This window comes from Rattus rattus, chromosome 2, assembly GCF_011064425.1.
Source record: "Rattus rattus isolate New Zealand chromosome 2, Rrattus_CSIRO_v1, whole genome shotgun sequence".
Lineage (NCBI taxonomy): Eukaryota > Metazoa > Chordata > Mammalia > Rodentia > Muridae > Rattus > Rattus rattus.
This window is the reverse complement of record NC_046155.1, coordinates 11990555-12008114: the sequence shown is the minus strand read 5'-3', so window position 1 is coordinate 12008114 and position 17560 is coordinate 11990555. Positions and strand designations below refer to the sequence as shown.

Genomic DNA, 17560 nt, shown 5'->3' with positions numbered 1-17560 from the left:
TGTAGCCAGTGACTTAAAGTATCCACTATGCTAACAGGTATTATTCAAGGTGCTGACCCTACTAATTACAAATCATCAAATCAACATTTTACACTCTGTATTCCCTCTGTCTGTCTATAATGGTTTTCCAAGGAACTTACAGATCAACTTAGAAGGCAATTTTTCTATAACAAAAATGTAAGGAATTGAGAATTTCAGTTTACCAGCCTGGCAGTGCTGCCACACACTTTTAACAATGGTGCTTGGTAGGCAGAGGCAGGTGGATCTCTGAGTTCAAGGCCAACCTGGTCTACAGAGTTCCAGGACAGTCAAGGCCATACAGAGAAGCCCTGTCCCAAAATCAAAACCAAAAAAACAACAACAACAACAAAAAACCCAAAAAACACCTGTCCACTCCCCCCCCACCCCCCACACACACAAAAAGAGAGGAAGAATTTCAATTTACAAAGTTGACCTTTGGAAAACTGCTCCATAATAATCTTTGTAGGCAAATAAGTCCTTAATCATTCTTCTGCTTCAGGTGCAAAGTAAGCTAGCCACATTACCTTGTTGCTTCAATATTTTACTAACTGTTCTTTACTATGCACCGAGGACCTTTACCTGATCACATAAATGAGTCTATAGAACCTAGTGTCCTTTCAGGTCAGTGTTCCTAGCTTGTGATGACAAACAGAAATGTCACTGGAGGGGGTATGTAAGTTGATGTCAAGGTGATACATGATTGGACAGTAGAGAGTGGGGTGAGGACAAAGATTTGTAAGGCAGGAGAGGGGATAAAGGAGGAGATTAAGATGCAGTCTTCAGAGGAGGATAGTTCAGATTTAGGTGAACTAGCTTGATTTTATCTTGGCTAGGTGGGCTGTTTATATCTTTATCAATTGGTAGTGAATGTCTTATGTGGGTGAATTGTGGATTGAGAATTTAACATATAAATCTAATTGCTAAATTACAACTTTTTGGAAGTTTGATTTTACTGGGCTAAAGAGGGTAGCGTGTAAAAGAAATAGCTGAGAGGCCGTTGGGGCATGCGGATCTGGTTCTGTTGCCCGAGTAGAGTGACAACACACAGGGCCCACAGAATGAGGTAGGGGTGTGTGTGTGTGTGTGTGTGTGTGTGTGTGTGTGTGTGTGTGTGTGTGTGTGTGTGTGTGTGTGTGTGTATAAGAGAGAGAGAGAGACAGAGACATGGTAACTACTGCCTAGGGGACCACAGAGAGGGCAGCTAAAGTGAGACAGCTGGAAGAGAGCGGTTTGCGGACTGCGTGGCAGAGTAGCAGCCAGAGTGAGCAGATCCGGCTTGAGGGAACTGATAGAGAAGGCTTTTTAAAGTTTACCACAACAGGGGTATATTTTCAAAACTCTGAATGTCAGTGAGAAGGCAAAGATCATTCTGTCAAGGTTCAAATTGAGAACATACTATGCTCTCTCATTTTAGTGAAGTATATTAATCATTTTAATACTGAAGAACTTGCTGAAGATGGTAACATTCTATACAGTATTTTATTAGAGAAATCTAGACACAAGTATATACAGTTTGTAGCTTTTCCTGTGTTTTAGGGGTTACTGCTAAACTACCTTCTAAATACAATTTGCAATTTGTATCACCTCTCAGTGCTTGTAATTCTAGTCTACACAGCTTCCTTTGCTATCTCTATGGAGACAGACAACAGGATCTTGGATCGTGCCAAGCTCCTGAACAATCTCATCTCCTAACTCTGGCTATCCTCTAAGATTCCGTAACTCTTCTCTCTACTGAGCACTGCTTCCACTGTCAGCGCATTTCTTGCTGCTCTCCCTCAGTTTTGGTTTTCTACTGATTTTTGCAAACAGGAGACAAGAACAAACCTTTCCAATTTTTCCACTTCACTTAACTCTGTGAGCTCTGAAGACTTAACTGTTTAAATTATTGCAATCAGTATCCACTGTTAGGATTTTAAAAGGTTTTTGGTACTGAACACCTTGGGATAAAATAGTACTGTATTTTTCTGGGCTTTCTTCATTATTTAACTTGAAACACTTGTTGTACAGACTGAACTTTGGCAATTCCCCCTAAAATCACAAATAGTTACACAAACCCCAACCTAAACACTGCATTCCACTGCTACTGCTGAAGCAGGAATATCTACATTTCGGGTTTTCATCTGTATACTCTACTTGTTCTTTATAAACTATCTTGTTATTCTACTTTCTCTGTACTTGTTCTATGGACAAGTTATTAATTTATGAAGACATTTTATCACCCAACTTTATATAGTGTTGCCACTGTACTGAAAAAACTGAGACAGTAGAAATTATTATGCTAGTGATAGCCTACGAGCTTCCTCCCACTTTTGAGGGTGTATGAGATAGGGTTTCTCTGTGTAGCTTTGGCTGTCCGGGAGCTCTGCCTTCCAAATGCTGGGATTAAACGTATATACCACTGCCTGGCTTTTTCTTCCCTTTTTTGGGATCCTCCCCCGCTCCTCCATATAGTCTAGCTAGCCTAGAACTCAAGTTTTTCCTTTATCTGACTGGTAAAGTGAATTTTAAAATGTCTTACATACTAGATCAGAATATTCGATACATCTATTAGTTTTCCTTGTATTCTTTACAAATACGTCCTTTATCCAGGATTACTTTCAACCTCATTTAAATGTTTACTTTTCCAATTATTTCCTTATAATGTCAACCTAGAGCTATGGAGAATTGAGAATACCTGTTATAGGTGAGGCAAAGAGGCCCAGGTGACCAGAACAGAAGATGAACTGTTATGACTTAGTGAAGGCTATATTATATAAACAAAACTGGGTCAGGAAGAATACCCAGCTCACCTGAGTAGATAAAACCAATTCATGTACAAGTCTGACGATCTGAATTCAATCCCTAGAACACAGCTGGATGCACAGGTCAACATCTGTAATCCCAGTATTTCTACTTTGGGACAGGAGATGGAGACACAAGAATGACCCAAATTGTTGGGCCACCTAGTCTGAAATATGTAGCACTGTGGAAGAAACAAGAGAGATCCTGTCTTAACAAGGTAGAATGTGAGCTCCAGCTCTTGAGGTCTTTCTTTGGCCTTCACAAAACAGCCATGCCACACACTTACCTACACTTGTGCATACACAGAAAACTCCCGTTAGAGGTTGACCTAACACCAAAGTACTTGATGAGATCAACGAAGACAGTAATAAAAGATGTCACTTACCAACTGCACCTGATCCAAATGTATCATCATTAAATTGATCAATTTCTTCATCTTCTTCTCCCAGGCCCTGAAAAGCATCTTCATCTTCATCTAGAGGACAATCCTCCAAAGACTACGGGAAGAAAAAAAAAGATTAACTTCTCATGACATTTATGTAGTCATTTAAAGTTGGACCTTTTAAACGATTTTTTTAAGATTTATTGTAGATGAACACACAATTCCTTTACATCACTGTCTGAAATAGTGGTAATTATAAATGAACACTTTATTATCATGCAACTTTTTCAACAAAATTACATTGTCCTCACTATATCCATGTCGTTTTCTCAATGCTTTTAAATCTGTCCATCTTTCTTCCTCTTTCCAGTAGGACTAAACTCTAGCCAGAAAGCAGAAAGCAATCATTTTCAGCCAGAATGCAGATTAAATATTAAAAAAACAATCACAACTTCTTGTTCTACTCTGATAAAGTTGCCTAATAGGAAACTTGAAAAAACATTTTAATTTCTTTTTATTTTATATGCATTGGTGTTTTGCCTGCATACATGTATATGTGATGGTGCTAGGTCCCCTGGAACTGTAGTTACAAGTTATGAGCTGCCATGTGGGTGCTGGGAATTGAACCCAGGGTTTGTGGGAGAGCAGCCATCGCTCCGGCTCCCAGACAACTCTCCCAGACAACTTTTGAGGACCCACTATGTCTTCACACTCTATACTAGGTACTAAATCTCAGTCCCTTAAACTGTAATTCTGAGCCAAACACAACTTGATGAAAGAAATCTGTGTGAAGATCAAAGGAAGCAAAGATTTTAGAAAGCTGAATATTAGCTAGACTCACCATAACATCTTGGGTATGTTCTACTTTATTTTGTTTTAGTTACTGTTTCTCTAGGTACAGGATGGCTTAGCACTCCTGATTCTCCTGCCTCAGCCTCCAGGGAGTAAAGATCACTAGACAAGCTTAGTAAGTATATGCTAATTTCAATAATTTCTCCCAATTCAAATTTATTCAGTTTACCAAGTTTTCTTTGCTTCTGGCAACTTCTATTCACAGTATCTCATCATCACTCTCCATCTTTACACAAAGTGAGTTGAGTCACATATGTAAAGTCAAGCATTCTATTGTTTTCAATGTTCAAAGATTCCAAAATGGAATTCCACACACTAGTGTTACAGCTTGTGATATAACTTACCTGGGAACTTTGAAGGGCCTTTCTACCCAATCTTCCTCCCCTAAAGAGCCAGTTCTGCAACTGCCTCCATACCAGAAGCAACTTCTAGCAACTCTTTATATCACAATGATCTACTGGGCCAAATCAGGATGGCTCAGTAAGGATTTTCCTAGCTCAGTCCCTAAACTATAAATCCGGAATCTGTTTGGCCCCAAGATTAGGAGTTGCTCAAGGTCACACAGCAGTAAATGACCGTCAGCAAACAGCTACATTCTCCAGGCGTCACCAAACCCACACTTTCCTCCATTCACCTAGAAGGAACTTCTGGGGGACACGCCCCCCTCCCCACTCCGAGCCTTCCTTACAAGCTGACTTAAGTCTCAGCCCAAGGGCCAGTTCCTAACCCTCCACCTGACCGCTGCCCGCGTACACACGGGTGTGTGTAATCCAGGTGAAGGGGTTCCGGGTGCAGGGCGGGAAACGCTTCCGTGGGCATTCCCCGGGGATTTTGCCACGGGGTAGGAGCAATGCAGGTCTCCAAGGCAGCTCCACGAGCGGAGGCGCAAGGAAAGGGTCAGGTTACCGCACTTAACGGGCTCTCCCCGCCGCAAACCAGCGGCCGGCTCTAGCCAGTCCCGCCCCTCGAGGTGCGCTTCGGGCCCCACCCGAGCCCCGCGGCCGAAGCCAGGTCGCCAGCCGTCCGCGCCCTGCCCCCTCCTCAGCCGCACAAGACCCGCGCGACGGGCAGCAGAGGAAAAAGGGGGCGCGCGGGCGAGGGAGGGGTCATTTCCGGTCGCAGCCACTCACCTCGTAGCGGAACATTCTTGGGGAAGGGGGAAGGGAGCGGGGAGGGGAGTGGGGGGAGGGAGGGAAAAAAAGCGCCGACTCCCCGGGCTGCTCCGCGCGCGCGGGTCTCCCACCGGCTCGCGACCCCTGGCCGCCGCCGTACGCCGGAGCGTGCGTGGGGACGTGCGCAGGCGCGCCTCGGGCTGGGCGGGCGCCTCGGCGGCTGCAGCTGCGCGGGGACAGATTTGGCGTTTGGCTTCCTAGTGTGAGAGGCGGGAAAGAGATCCCTAGGCAAGACACTGCGCACGCGCGGGCCGTCGGGGCTGAACCAGAGAGCCTGAGCTTGCGGCTCCTCCTCCGTACTCCCAGCGGCACTCTTGCGCTGTGCTTTTCAGTCACGAGATTCCCGTCACTGACTGGGCGGAGAAAAGCCTTGTGAATGTCACAGGATGCGACCCTAAAGCGACTGCTGAGAAAATCGGGGATTTTATTTTTGGGTGGTTTCACCTAACGTCCAGTGCCCTTCTCGGGGTGCCTGGACTCTTGATCTGTGAAGGGGAATAGGGTGGAAAATCTGTGTTGTGGAAAGGGACGGGTCGCTGGCTGAATCAGCAGGGACACCAAGGCTGTGATTAATAGAGGCCAAAGTGTTGACAGCATCTGTTTTCAGGAAAAAGACAAGGCACATTTAAGGAGGGTTATCTAAGGTGATATTTTTAGATGCCAGGCGCTTCAGGCCGTTGGGAAGCGGGAGAGCCCTAACGGGCCGCGCAGCCTTGGGGCTGGGGTCACCGCAGCAAGGTCAGTGAGCTTGAGTGCGCTGTAGACAGCCATTTCCGTTCAGGATCAAGCCCAGCGGAGTTTGCTCAGCTTGCAAGCCTCAGCACCCTGGTTCTAACAGCTTTGGTGTTTTTTTGCCTCTAGTGAGTCCGTTTGAGTGGGTGTCTTAATTTTTATTTTATTTTTGAAACAGGGTTTCTCTGTGTAGCACTGGCTGTCTTGTTATTCACCCTATAGACCAGGCAGCATAGCTCCTCCTGCCTTTGCCTCAGAGTGTTGGATTAAAGGGGAACAATGTCACTCACTACCCTCTGGCTCTTGTCTCACCTGGGAATGAATGGTGCACTTTAATTCCTTAACACATGACTGTTAACAGGACTGGATTAATCAACTAGCTTACTATAAGCATTGGATTTGAAAATAGAAGTTCTGGATTGGGAAATGTCTGTTTTTCCACTGCTATGAGAAACTGGGCATGTTTTTCTAAACATCTGACCCTTCATGTTTTCTTTCAAAAAATGGGTATAATTATATCTATCTCACCAAGTAGAATAGTTACATTCTCTGCTCTAAGTAGATAGCCTTAAGCCTCTCACTGCAAAGTGTTGCAGGGTTGGGTAGCTAAAATGTCTGAATTCCCAAATCTGATCACTTAAGAGCAAATCCACTTGACTCTTAAAGAGAAGGCAAGGTAAGCTAGTAATTGATTTTCAAGAGTTATGAAACTTTCGTGTGAGGTAACAGGCTCTCACGATTATCAAAATACCAAGAGGCCATTTAGACCAAGAGCTATCAAACTCTGGTCAGACTTATTTTGTAAGCCTGCCACCCCGCATTTACAAAATGTCTTTTGTTGGTTTGCTACTATTTATTAGTTTTGTATTGTGACCAAAACACCTGAGCAGACAATATAAACGGAAAAAAGTTAATTTAGACTCAGGTTTCAGAGGGTATAATCCGTGCTTGTTCCTAGCAAGTCATGGAGTGGGAGGGAGTGTGTGGCAAAGGCTATTTGTTTATTGTATGAGAAGAAAAAAAACCTGAGATATAGAAGACATTTAAGATTTAGCTTTCAAGGGACACCAGCTTCCACTTCCTCCACTAGGCCTCTGACCTTCCAGGACTTCCCAGTAATGAATAGCATTACAATTACAGTCCTCATATTTTGAATCAGTCATTATTATAATCATTTTAGTCTATTCGTTTGATCACAGTGCTCACGATCCAGTTTTCTCTGACACCCAGAGGTGTGCCTCACTAATCTCTTAGCAGGCGCTTTATCCCCTCAAGATAATGAGTTGTCAAAGGTCTGTGAGGTTATAAAGGAGACTTTTTGTCCTTGAAGCATGAAAATGTTTAGTCAAATCTTATTTATTTTTCTATTTTTAGTTTCTTGATACAGACTCTCTCTATATACCGTTAGCCCTTGCTGTCCTGAAACTCACCACGTAGACTTCAAACACATAGAGATCTGCCTATGTTTGCTTCCCAAGGACTGAGATTAAAGGTGTGTGCCACCATGTCCAATTTAGTCTACACATTTAGAGAGTAAATTTGGTGATACCAGATCATGTTTTCCGGTCATTTAGAAATAAATAGTAAACAAAAAAAATTGTGTTTGGAAACCAAATAGATCCACCCAGTTTGTGAACTAACTGAGAAAGCAATGGAAGGTAGAAAAGATTTAAAGCCGCATGATAAACATATTGATCCATCAGAGGCGGCATATGGTCTTTGGGAGGTGAGGGCAGAATCAGGAATTTAAGGTCATCCTCACTTGCTGGGTCACACTAACTGCTTCCCCTCCCCCCATCCCCCCCCCCAAAAAAACAAAACCTACCAGTTTTAGGATACAGCTAAAGCACAAAGTTGGAAATTACCAACCAGAAAGTATAATTTCCTACAAAAAAGTAGGAGATTTTATTTATTAGGAGTCTTTGGAGCAGTAGTTCTCAACCTGGGGGTCACAACCCTTTTGGGGGGGAGTCAGGTGACCCTTTCACATATCAGATATCTATATTATGACCCGAAACTAGCAAAATTACAGTTATGAAGTAGCAATGAAAGTTTTATGTTTTGGGTTCAACACGATCTGTTTTAAAGGTAGAAGCAATTAAGACGGTTGAGAACCACTGCTTCCACAGGGTGAATATATGTTAAAAGAGGACGTGATAGAGTGACTTACACAGTCCATTCTTGTAGTACTCCAGTAGCCAACTCACTGGGAAACCCAAGATCTTAGTAGTTGCTCAGTCCACAAGGGCAGGTCTCTCAGTCCCAATCTGGCCCTTCATCCTGGAGGATTCTTGGAGAGATGATGATCTTCAGCCGATGTTGGAAGCATGAAGAAACTGGTTCTAAGATCAGCAAAGGGATACACTTTTCCACAAGAGTAAAAGCACCCAGAAAAATGCAGTTTCATCTTTATTTACTTTTTTCGAGGACTACCCATGGGTGGGTCTTCAGCACCTCAAATAATCTGACCACAAAAATCCCTAACAGCAGGGCCCAGCATTTTAGTTGACTCTGAGATCCAGTCACATTCACAACCAGAACTTAACTGTCATATACTAAGTGTAAGTAAGCTTTAAGATCAATTCAAAGAAAGTACATGGAGAGATATAGTGGGGCACAGAAACTAGAGACATAGTCGGATGGTGATGGAAATCACTTCTGCTCAGGAGGCAGAGGAAGGACGATCACTGTTAGAGGCCAGCCTGGTCTACAGAGCAAGTTCTAGAACAGCCAGGGCTACACAGTGAAACCTGGTCTGGAAAAACAAAACAAAAACAGACTTAAGAAAAAATGTTTCAAATAAGATTTTTTTTTGTTGAGCATGGTGGCACAGACCTTTAATCCCAGCATGTGGGAGTCAGAGGCAAGTGAATCTCTGAGTTAAGAGGCCAGCCTACAGCCAGGGATACACAGACCTTGTCTCAGAAAGAGAAGGGGCCAGGCATGGTGGTGGCACAGCCATAATTACTGCACTCAGTCCAAGATAGAGGCAGGAGCATCAGGAGTCAAAGAATACTGAAGTGTTGGACGTTATCTGGCCTACATGAGAGAGACCCTGCCTTAGGAACATAATCAAAGCTGCGAAAGAGTATCAGATATCGGGGTTGGGGATTTAGCTCAGTGGTAGAGCGCTTGCCTAGGAAGCGCAAGGCCCTGGGTTCGGTCCCCAGCTACGAAAAAAAAGAACCAAAAAAAAAAAAAAAAAAAAAAAAGAGTATCAGATATCACCATGCTGTTAGAGGCCCCCAGACCTTAGCACAACTAATGACATATGGGCAATCCCATTAATGCTGTAAAGCCCAGTATGCATCCAGGCAATGCCCAAATAAGGGTTCCTTCCGGTCTGGAGCAGTGCCCTGAGCAGACCTTCAGCGCTAGCTCTGCATCCACTCCCACAACACCAGGGGAACCCAACTCAGGGCATTGTTTTTCCTTCCATCTTTATTAAATTGGGTATTTCTTATTTACATTTCAAATGTTATTCCTTTTCCCGGTTTCCTGTCCATCAGCCCCCTCCCCTTCTATATCGGTGTTCCCGTTCCCATCTGACCCCACCCCCAACAATCCCCTACACTGGGGGTCCAGCCTTGGCAGGACCAAGGGCTTCCCCTTCCACTGGTGCTCTTACTAGGCTACTCATTGCTACCTATGAGGTCAGAGTCCAGGGTCAGTCCATGTATAGTCTGTGGGTAGTGGCTTATTCCCTGGAAGCTCTGGTTGGTTGGCATTGTTGTTCATATGGGATCTCAAGCCCCTTCAGCTCTTTCAGTCCTTTCTCTAATTCCTCCAACGGGGGTCCCGTTCTCAGTTCAGTGGTTTGCTGCTGGCATTCGCCTCTGTATTTTACATGTTCTGGCTGTGTCTCTCAGGAGAGATCTACATCCAGTTCCTGTCAGCCTGCCTCACAGGCATCCTAATGAGTCCAGGATCAGAGGTGCTCTGAAACGCCCAGGATAACAGGATCACAGGATCACAGAGGAAGCTGGACTCCCAGGGACATAACCACTAGCACTGTGCCTCTGACACACTCAAGATCATAATGAGGCTACATCATCTTTCCCAACACCCAGCTTACCTGGGACCCACACAGAACTTGGGAAACCCAAACCCCACCAGCCAGAGGAATGGGTTCCATCTACCTTGCACCTGTGCCCTGAGCAAACACAGGGCTCTGGTCCCCAGCCACTCCTACAACACTCTGAGAAAGCTTGACTCTCAGGACCTTTGACTAAACAGGATCTCAAGAGCTTGATCAAACCAGGATTTCAGGATCCTAGAGGCAGCTAGACTCCCAGGAGCTCTGACACACCCAGGTCAGGATCCCAGGATCCCAGAGACAGGTGAACTCTGAGGAGTTCTGACACAACCAGGATCACAGGAGGGACAGGCTCCAGTCAGAGACATCAAGGGCAGACAGCACTAGAGATAACCAGAAGGCGAGAGACAATCACAAGAACATAAGCAACAGAAACCAAGGCTACTTGGAATCATCAGAACCCAGTTCTCTCATTACAGCAAGTCCTGGATACCCCATCACACAGGAAAAGCAAGATTTGGATTTAAAATCACATCTCATGATGATGATAGAGGACATTAGGAAAGACATAAATAACTCCCTTAAAGAAATACAGGACAACACAAGTAAACATGTAGGAAACCTTAAAGAGGAAACAAAATACAACAAAATACAAGAGATAGAATAGAGAATCTCAGGGGCAGAAGATACCATAGAAAACATTGACACAACAGTCAAAGAAAAGGCAAAATGCAAAAGGCTCCTAACCCAAAACATCCAGGAAATGAGAAGACCAAACCTAAGGATAATAGGTATAGAAGAGAGTGAAGATTCTGAACTTAAAGGGCCAGTAAATATCTTCAACAAAATTATAGAAGAAAACTTCCCTAACCTAAAGAAAGAGATGCCCATGAACATGCAAGAAGCCTGTAGAAGTCCAAATAGACTGAGACAGAAAAGAAACTCCTTCCATCACATAATAATCAAAACATCAAATGCTCAAAACAAAGAATATTAAAAGCAGTAAAAGAAAAAAGTAATCTTTCAACAAACCCAAGATAGCCACACCAACATAACACCACTTCTAACAACAAAACTAACAGAAAGAAACAATCACTTTTCCTTAATATCTCTTAATATCAATGGACTCAATTCCTCAATAAAAAGACATAGATTAACTGACTGGACACAGCATTTTGCTGCATATAAGAAACTCACCTCAGTGACAACGATAGATAGTACCTAAAAGTACCAAAAAAGATAAGGAAGGAAACTTCATACTCATCAAAGGAAAAATCTGCCAATATGAACTCTCAATTCTGAACATCTATGCTCCAAATGCAAGGGCACCTACATTCATAAAAGAAACTTTACTAAAGCTCACAGCACACATTGCACCTCACACAATAATAGTGGGAAACTTCAACACTCCACTCTCATCAATGGACAGATCATGGAAACAGAAACTAAATAGACACAGTGAAACTAACAGAAGCTATGAATGAAATGGATTTGAAGTTCTAAAGAACACTTCATCCTAAAACAAAAGAATATACCTTCTTTTCAGCAACTCATGATACCTTCTCCAAAATTGACCATATATTGTTCACAAAACAGGCCTCGACATATACAAGATGCTAGAAATAGTCCGTTGATGTACTTAGTGTACTTTACTTGACTCAAGATATGATGGCTTTATTGAGAGGCAGTGAAGGGTAAGAGAGGCCTAAGTGGAAACTTCAGAGTCCCTGTGAAGCTAGAAATGTCCTTAAAGTCCTGACCCCTCATCCTCTCCTTCCTAAGTAGTAAATTAATAGGCACACGACAACCACACGCATGCCTTTTTCTTCTTACTTTGAAGACTCTGGTAGTTGTTAAAGACTACCTCCATTCTGTCCTCAAAGTCACCAGCAGAACTGTTCCCTCTTTTCTCGACTAACATTGTCACATTTTCCTTCCCACCCTTTTGCCTCCCTGTATTATGAAGACTCTGGGGTAATACTGGGCATACCTGAGAAGCTTTGAATAAAGTTCCCATCCCAGGAGCTTTAACTTCAAAATCTCTACAATGTCAAATAGTATACTATACAGAGGCACAGCATGTGCCATTTATGTATTAAAATTGAGTTTGATATTTATGTAGCATTGTGTTTCTTCCTTGTTGAGTTAAGTTGCCTATTATATAACTTTGACGTTTAACTTAGGGGACAGTTAAGTACCTAATGTGTACAGCACACCATTTGAATTCAGTGGATGAAAACAGCAGTGATGTTTTATTTTACTAATCAATCTAGGACTTGACCATGTCATGGGAACTGCTCACTTCCACATCATGGGCCATCAGCTGGTACTGCCTGGCAGCTGAGAGGCAGTCATTTGTTGGGAGTGTGGGAATTTGATTTAGTATTTGGAAGTGGGTGCAGTCTGTCAGCTGAGAGACCTGAGGTTCTCAACCAAGGTTCTCAGCTATGCATCCATAGCTTATGGTCCCCAAGTTTCTTAGAGTAATGACTGGATTCCAAGGGCAAGTCCCCAGAGAGCAAGTGAGAAGACTACAACATTTATTTCCCAGGTATGAAAGAGAAAGACAGTGTTCTCATGGTCAGGAAGTTGGGCAAAGCCTGGGGTGTTGGGGAAATCAGTGGAAAAGTAAAAGGGTTTAAGAGTTGCCAAATTATCCAGAAAGGAATCCACAAAAGAATGTGGAACAGCCACTCAGCCCAGGCCTTCAGTAACTGGCATTACATTAGCAGCTAACCCATTTACTAACCCATGAAAACGAACATCTTCATTTTCAGGATGATGGAAATAGAGCTGTTCTCTCTAGTTTGGTCTTCATTCCCCACAAAGACAATACTATAGGTATTTTTTTAAAAATATTTTTTACATTCTAGATCTTATTCGCCTCCTGGTCCACCCTCTGACTGTTCCACATCCCATACCTCCTCCTGCCCCCCCCCATCTCCACACCGATGTCCCGACCCCACCCTTCCCACCAGACTCTAAACTCCCTGGGGCCTCCAGTCTCTTGAGGTTAGGTGCATCTTCTCTGACTGAACCCAGACCCCAGAGTCCTCTGCTGTATTTGTGTCGGAGGCCTCATATCAGCTGGTGTATGCTGCCTCACTGGTGATTCAGTGTCTGAAAGATCTTGGGGGTCCAGGTTAATTGAGACTGCTGATCCTCCTTCAGGATTACCCTCCTCCTCAGCTTCCTACAGCTTTCCCCTAATTCAACCTCAGAGGTCATAGCTTCTGTTTGCTGGTTGAGTGCACATTATCTGCATCTGACTCTTTGAGCTGTTTGTTGGGTCATTTAGAGATCAGTCATGGTAGGTGCCTTTTTGTGAACACCCCATAGCCTCAGTAATGGTGTCAGGTCTTGTGGCCTCCCCTTGAACTGGATCCTCCTTTGGGCCTGTTGCTGGACCTTCTTTTCCTCAGGCTCTTTTCCATTTCCATCCCTGTATTTCTTTCAGACAGGAACAATTATAGGTCAGAGTTTTGACTGTGGGATAGCAGCCCCATCTCTCACTTGATGCCCTGTCTTTCTGCTGGAGGTGGGCTCTCCCCACCGTAGAGCATTTCATCTAAGGTTCCTCCCTTCCTTTGAGTCCTGAGGATCTCTCACTTCCCAGGTCTCTGGTACATTCTGGAGGGTCCTCTGGACCTCCTTCCTCCTGAGGTCACCTGTTTCCATTCTTTCTGCTGGCCCTCCCAATACCAGATCAGGTTCTCCTCCCCATTCTCCTCCATCCTGTTTCCCTCCCAGCTCCCTCCCTCCCTCCCCTCTTGTGGTTGATTTCTTCTCCTTCTCAAATGGGACTGAGGTGTCCTCACTTGGGCCCTTCAGCTTGTGGAATTTTTTTGAGTTCTGTGGACTGTATCTTGGGTATTTTGTATTTTTTATTTTTTGGCTAATATTAATTATTAGTGAGTACATACTGTGCATGTTCTTTTGGGTGTCAGTTACCTCACTTAGGATGATATTTTTTAGTTCCATCCATTTGCCTACAAAACTCAGGATGTCCTCATTCCTTTTCTTTTAATTTTTTTTTATTGAATATTTTCTTTACTTACATTTCAAATGTTATCCCCTTTCCCGATTTCTCCTCCGGAGCCCCCAATCCCTTCCCCCCTCCCCCTGCCTCTATGAGAATGTTTCCCCACACCCACCCACTCCCTCCCATCTTCCCACCCTGGCATTCCCCTACAATGGGGCATTGAGCCTTCACAGGGCCAAGGGCCTCGACTCTCATTGATGCCATTTGCTACATATGTGGCTGGAGACATGGGTCCCTCCATGTGCGCTCTTTGGTTGGTAGTTTAGTCTCTGGGAGCTCTGGAGGGTCTGGTTGGTTGATATTGTTGTACTTCCTATGGGGTTGAAGACCCCTTCAGCTCCTTCAGTCATTTCCCTAACTCCTCCATTAGGGATCCTGTTCTTAGTTCAATGTTTGGCTGCGAACACCTGCCTCTGTATTGTCAGGCTCTGGCACAGCCTCTCAGCAGACAACTTTATCAGGCTCCTGTAAGCATGCACCTTTGGCATCCCCAGTAGTGACTGGGTTTGGTGACTGCATGTGGGATGGATTCCCATCCAGTCTCTGGATGGCCTTCCCTTCAGTCTGCTCCACACTTTATCTATGTATTTCTTCCTGTGAGTATTTTGTTCCCCTTCTAAGAAGGACTGAAACATCCACACTTTGGTTGTCCTTGTTCTTGAGTATCATGTGGTCTGTGCATTGAATCTTGGGTATTCCGAACTTTTGGGCTAATATTCAGTTATCGTTGAGTGCATATCATGTGTGTTCTTTTGTGATTGGGTTACCTCACTCAGGATGATATTTTCTAGTTCCATCCATTTCCCCTTGAATTTCATGAAGTCATTGTTTTTAATAGCTGAGATGAGTACTCCATTGTGTAAATGTACCCCATTTTCTGTATCCATTCCTTTGTTGAAGGGCATCTGGATTCTTTCCAGCTTCTGGCTATTATAAAGAAGGCTGCTATGAACATAGTGGCGCATGTGTCCTTGCTATATTTTGGAGCATCTTTTGCGTATATGCCCAGGAGTGGTATAGTTGGGTCCTCAGGTAGTACAATGCCCAATTTTCTGAGGAACCTCCAGACTTATTTCCAGAGTAGTTGTACCAGCTTGTAATCCCACGAGCAATGGAGGAGTGTTTCTCTTTCTCCACATCCTCACGAGCATCTGTTGTCACCTGAGTTTTTTTAATCTTAGTCATTCTGACTGGTATGAGGTGGAATCTCAGGGGTTGTTTTGATTTGCATTTTCCTGGTGACTAAAGATGTCGAACATTTCTTTTAGGTGCTTTATGGCCATTCAATATTCTTCAGTTGAGAATTCTTTGGTTAGCTCTGTCCCCCATTTCTTTTTTTTTTCTTTTCTTTTTTATTAAACATTCCATTTGTTTATCTCTGAAATGATATCCCACTTTCCAGTTACTCCATCCACCAACCCTCCCCATTCCACATCTGCCTTCCCAGCTCCCCTTTGCCTCTGTGAAGGTGCCCCCTCACCCACCCCATCCTCTCCTGCCCTACCTTTCCCGTATCTCCCTAAGCTGGGGTATCAAGCCTCCCCAGGACCAAGGGCCTCCCCTCCAGTTGCTGTCAGGCAAGGCCATCTCCTGCTACACATGTATTTGGAGCCATGGATCCCTCCAGGTACACTCCTTGGTTGCTGGCCTAGACTCTGGAAGAACTTGTTGGTCAGGCCAGCCTATGTTGTTCTTTCAATCTGGTTGCAATTCCCCTCTGCTCTTCTAGTCCTTCTGCCAGTTCCTCCACCAGATTCCCGGAGCTCAGTCTGATGGTTGGCTCCAAGCAGCCATATCTGCATTGGTCTGTTGCTAGCTGGAGCTCCCAAGGAACCACCACACTAGGTTCCTGTCAGCAAGTGCCTCTTGACCACTCCAACAGTGTTGGGTTTGGTGTCTCCAGACATGATAGATCCCCAGGTGGGGCAGTATCCATTTGGCCCTTCCCTCAGTGTCTGCTTCTTCTTTTTTTTTTTTTTTTTGTTGTTTCTGTTCTTCCTTTGGACAGAAATATTCCTGGGTTAAAAACTTCGAGATGGGTGGGCAGCCCTATCCCTCAACCAGGGTCCGTGCCTATCTACTGAAGGTGGACTCAACAGGTTCCATCTCTCGCTTCTTTGTCCATTTCAGCTAAAGTCATTCCCATTGGGTCCCGGGAACCTCACGTTTCCCTGGTTTAGTGGCAATCCCCAGTAACTCATCTGCCCTGTTATGTCTTTTTGTTCGATTTTCTAACCCTCTGTACCTCTCTCTCATCTCCTCCAGTTCTTGATACTGCTCCCTTATTTCCTCCAACTCCACTATCCCTCCCAGGTGCCACTCTCCCTCCACCTCCCACAATCATCCTGTTTGCCCCTCAGTGCAGGATGGAAGCATCCACACCCTGGTCTTCCTTCTTTCTATGCTCCATATTTTTTTTTAAATTGGACATTTCGTTATTTACATTTCAAATAACTCTTTCCTGGTTTCCTGTTCATAAGCCCCCATCCCCTTCCCCTCCCCTATTTCTATAAGGGTGTTCTCCTTCCCATCCACTCCCCCTTACCGCCCCCCCGACATTCCCTTACACTGGGGGTCCAACTTTGGCAAGACCAAGGGCTTCTCCTTCCATTGGTGCCCAACAAGGCCATCCTCTGCTACACATGCAGTTGGAGCCATGGGTCAGCCCATGTATAGTCTTTGGGTAGTGGTTTAGTCCCTGGAAGCTCTGGTTGGTTGGCATTGTTGTTCATATGGGGTTGTAAGCCACTTCAGCTCTTTCCATCCTTTTTCTAATTTCCCCAAAGGGGATCCTGTTCTCAGTTCAATAGTTTGCTGGTAGCATTCGCCTCTGTATTTGACATGCTCTGGCTGTGTCTCTCAGGGGAGATCTATTTCCGGTTCCTGTCAGCATGCACTTTTTAGCTTCATCAATCTTATCTAGTCTTGGTGGCTGTATATATATGGGCCACATGTGGGGCATGTTCCCCATTTCTAATAGGGTTATTTGATTCTCTGGAGTCTAACTTTTTGAGTTCTTTGTATATATTGTATATTAGTCCTCTATTGGATGTAGGATTGGTAAAGATCTTTTCCCAATCTGTTGATTACCTTTTTGTCCTATTGTCCTTTTTGTCCTTTGCCTTATGGAAGTTTTATACAAGCTGATAAGAATGGGTCAATTTTTATTCTTCTACATGCTGACCGACAGTTGAACCAGCACCATTTGTTGAAAATGCTGTCTTTTTTCCACTGGATGATTTTAGCTCCACTGTCAAAGGTCAAGTGACCATAGGTGTGTTGGTTCATTTCTGGGTCTTCAATTCTATTCCATCGATCTACCTACCCATCTCTGTGACCCTGTGCATGTTAGAGCACCTGGGTTACGTGCGGACTTCCTCTGGGTGTTGTGGGAATGGGTGTGGAATTAACAATCAAGGTCGCTCAGGGCACAATTTCAGATTGGAAGGGACCCATGCCACTGGCTGGGTGGGAGTTCCAACATCCCTGGATCTTGGGAGACCCAGTTACTCTGGGTGTTGGGACAGATGGTGTGTCCTTCT

At 44.3% G+C, this 17560-nt stretch overlaps 1 protein-coding gene across 1 annotated transcript in view; it reads right to left on the bottom strand.

Annotated features, from left to right (window-relative positions):
* Patl1 (PAT1 homolog 1, processing body mRNA decay factor) overlaps window positions 1-5359 on the bottom strand; it is a 30526-nt gene extending 25167 nt beyond the window's left edge. Inside the window, exons 1-2 of the mRNA XM_032891659.1 lie at window positions 5167-5359; window positions 3188-3299 (exon numbers count right to left, since the gene is read on the bottom strand). Of these exons, the coding sequence (XP_032747550.1) occupies window positions 3188-3299; window positions 5167-5181 (127 nt within the window). The 5' untranslated portion in view covers window positions 5182-5359. The remainder of the gene's footprint in view (window positions 1-3187; window positions 3300-5166) is intronic.
* Between the last annotated feature and the right edge of the window lie 12201 nt (window positions 5360-17560).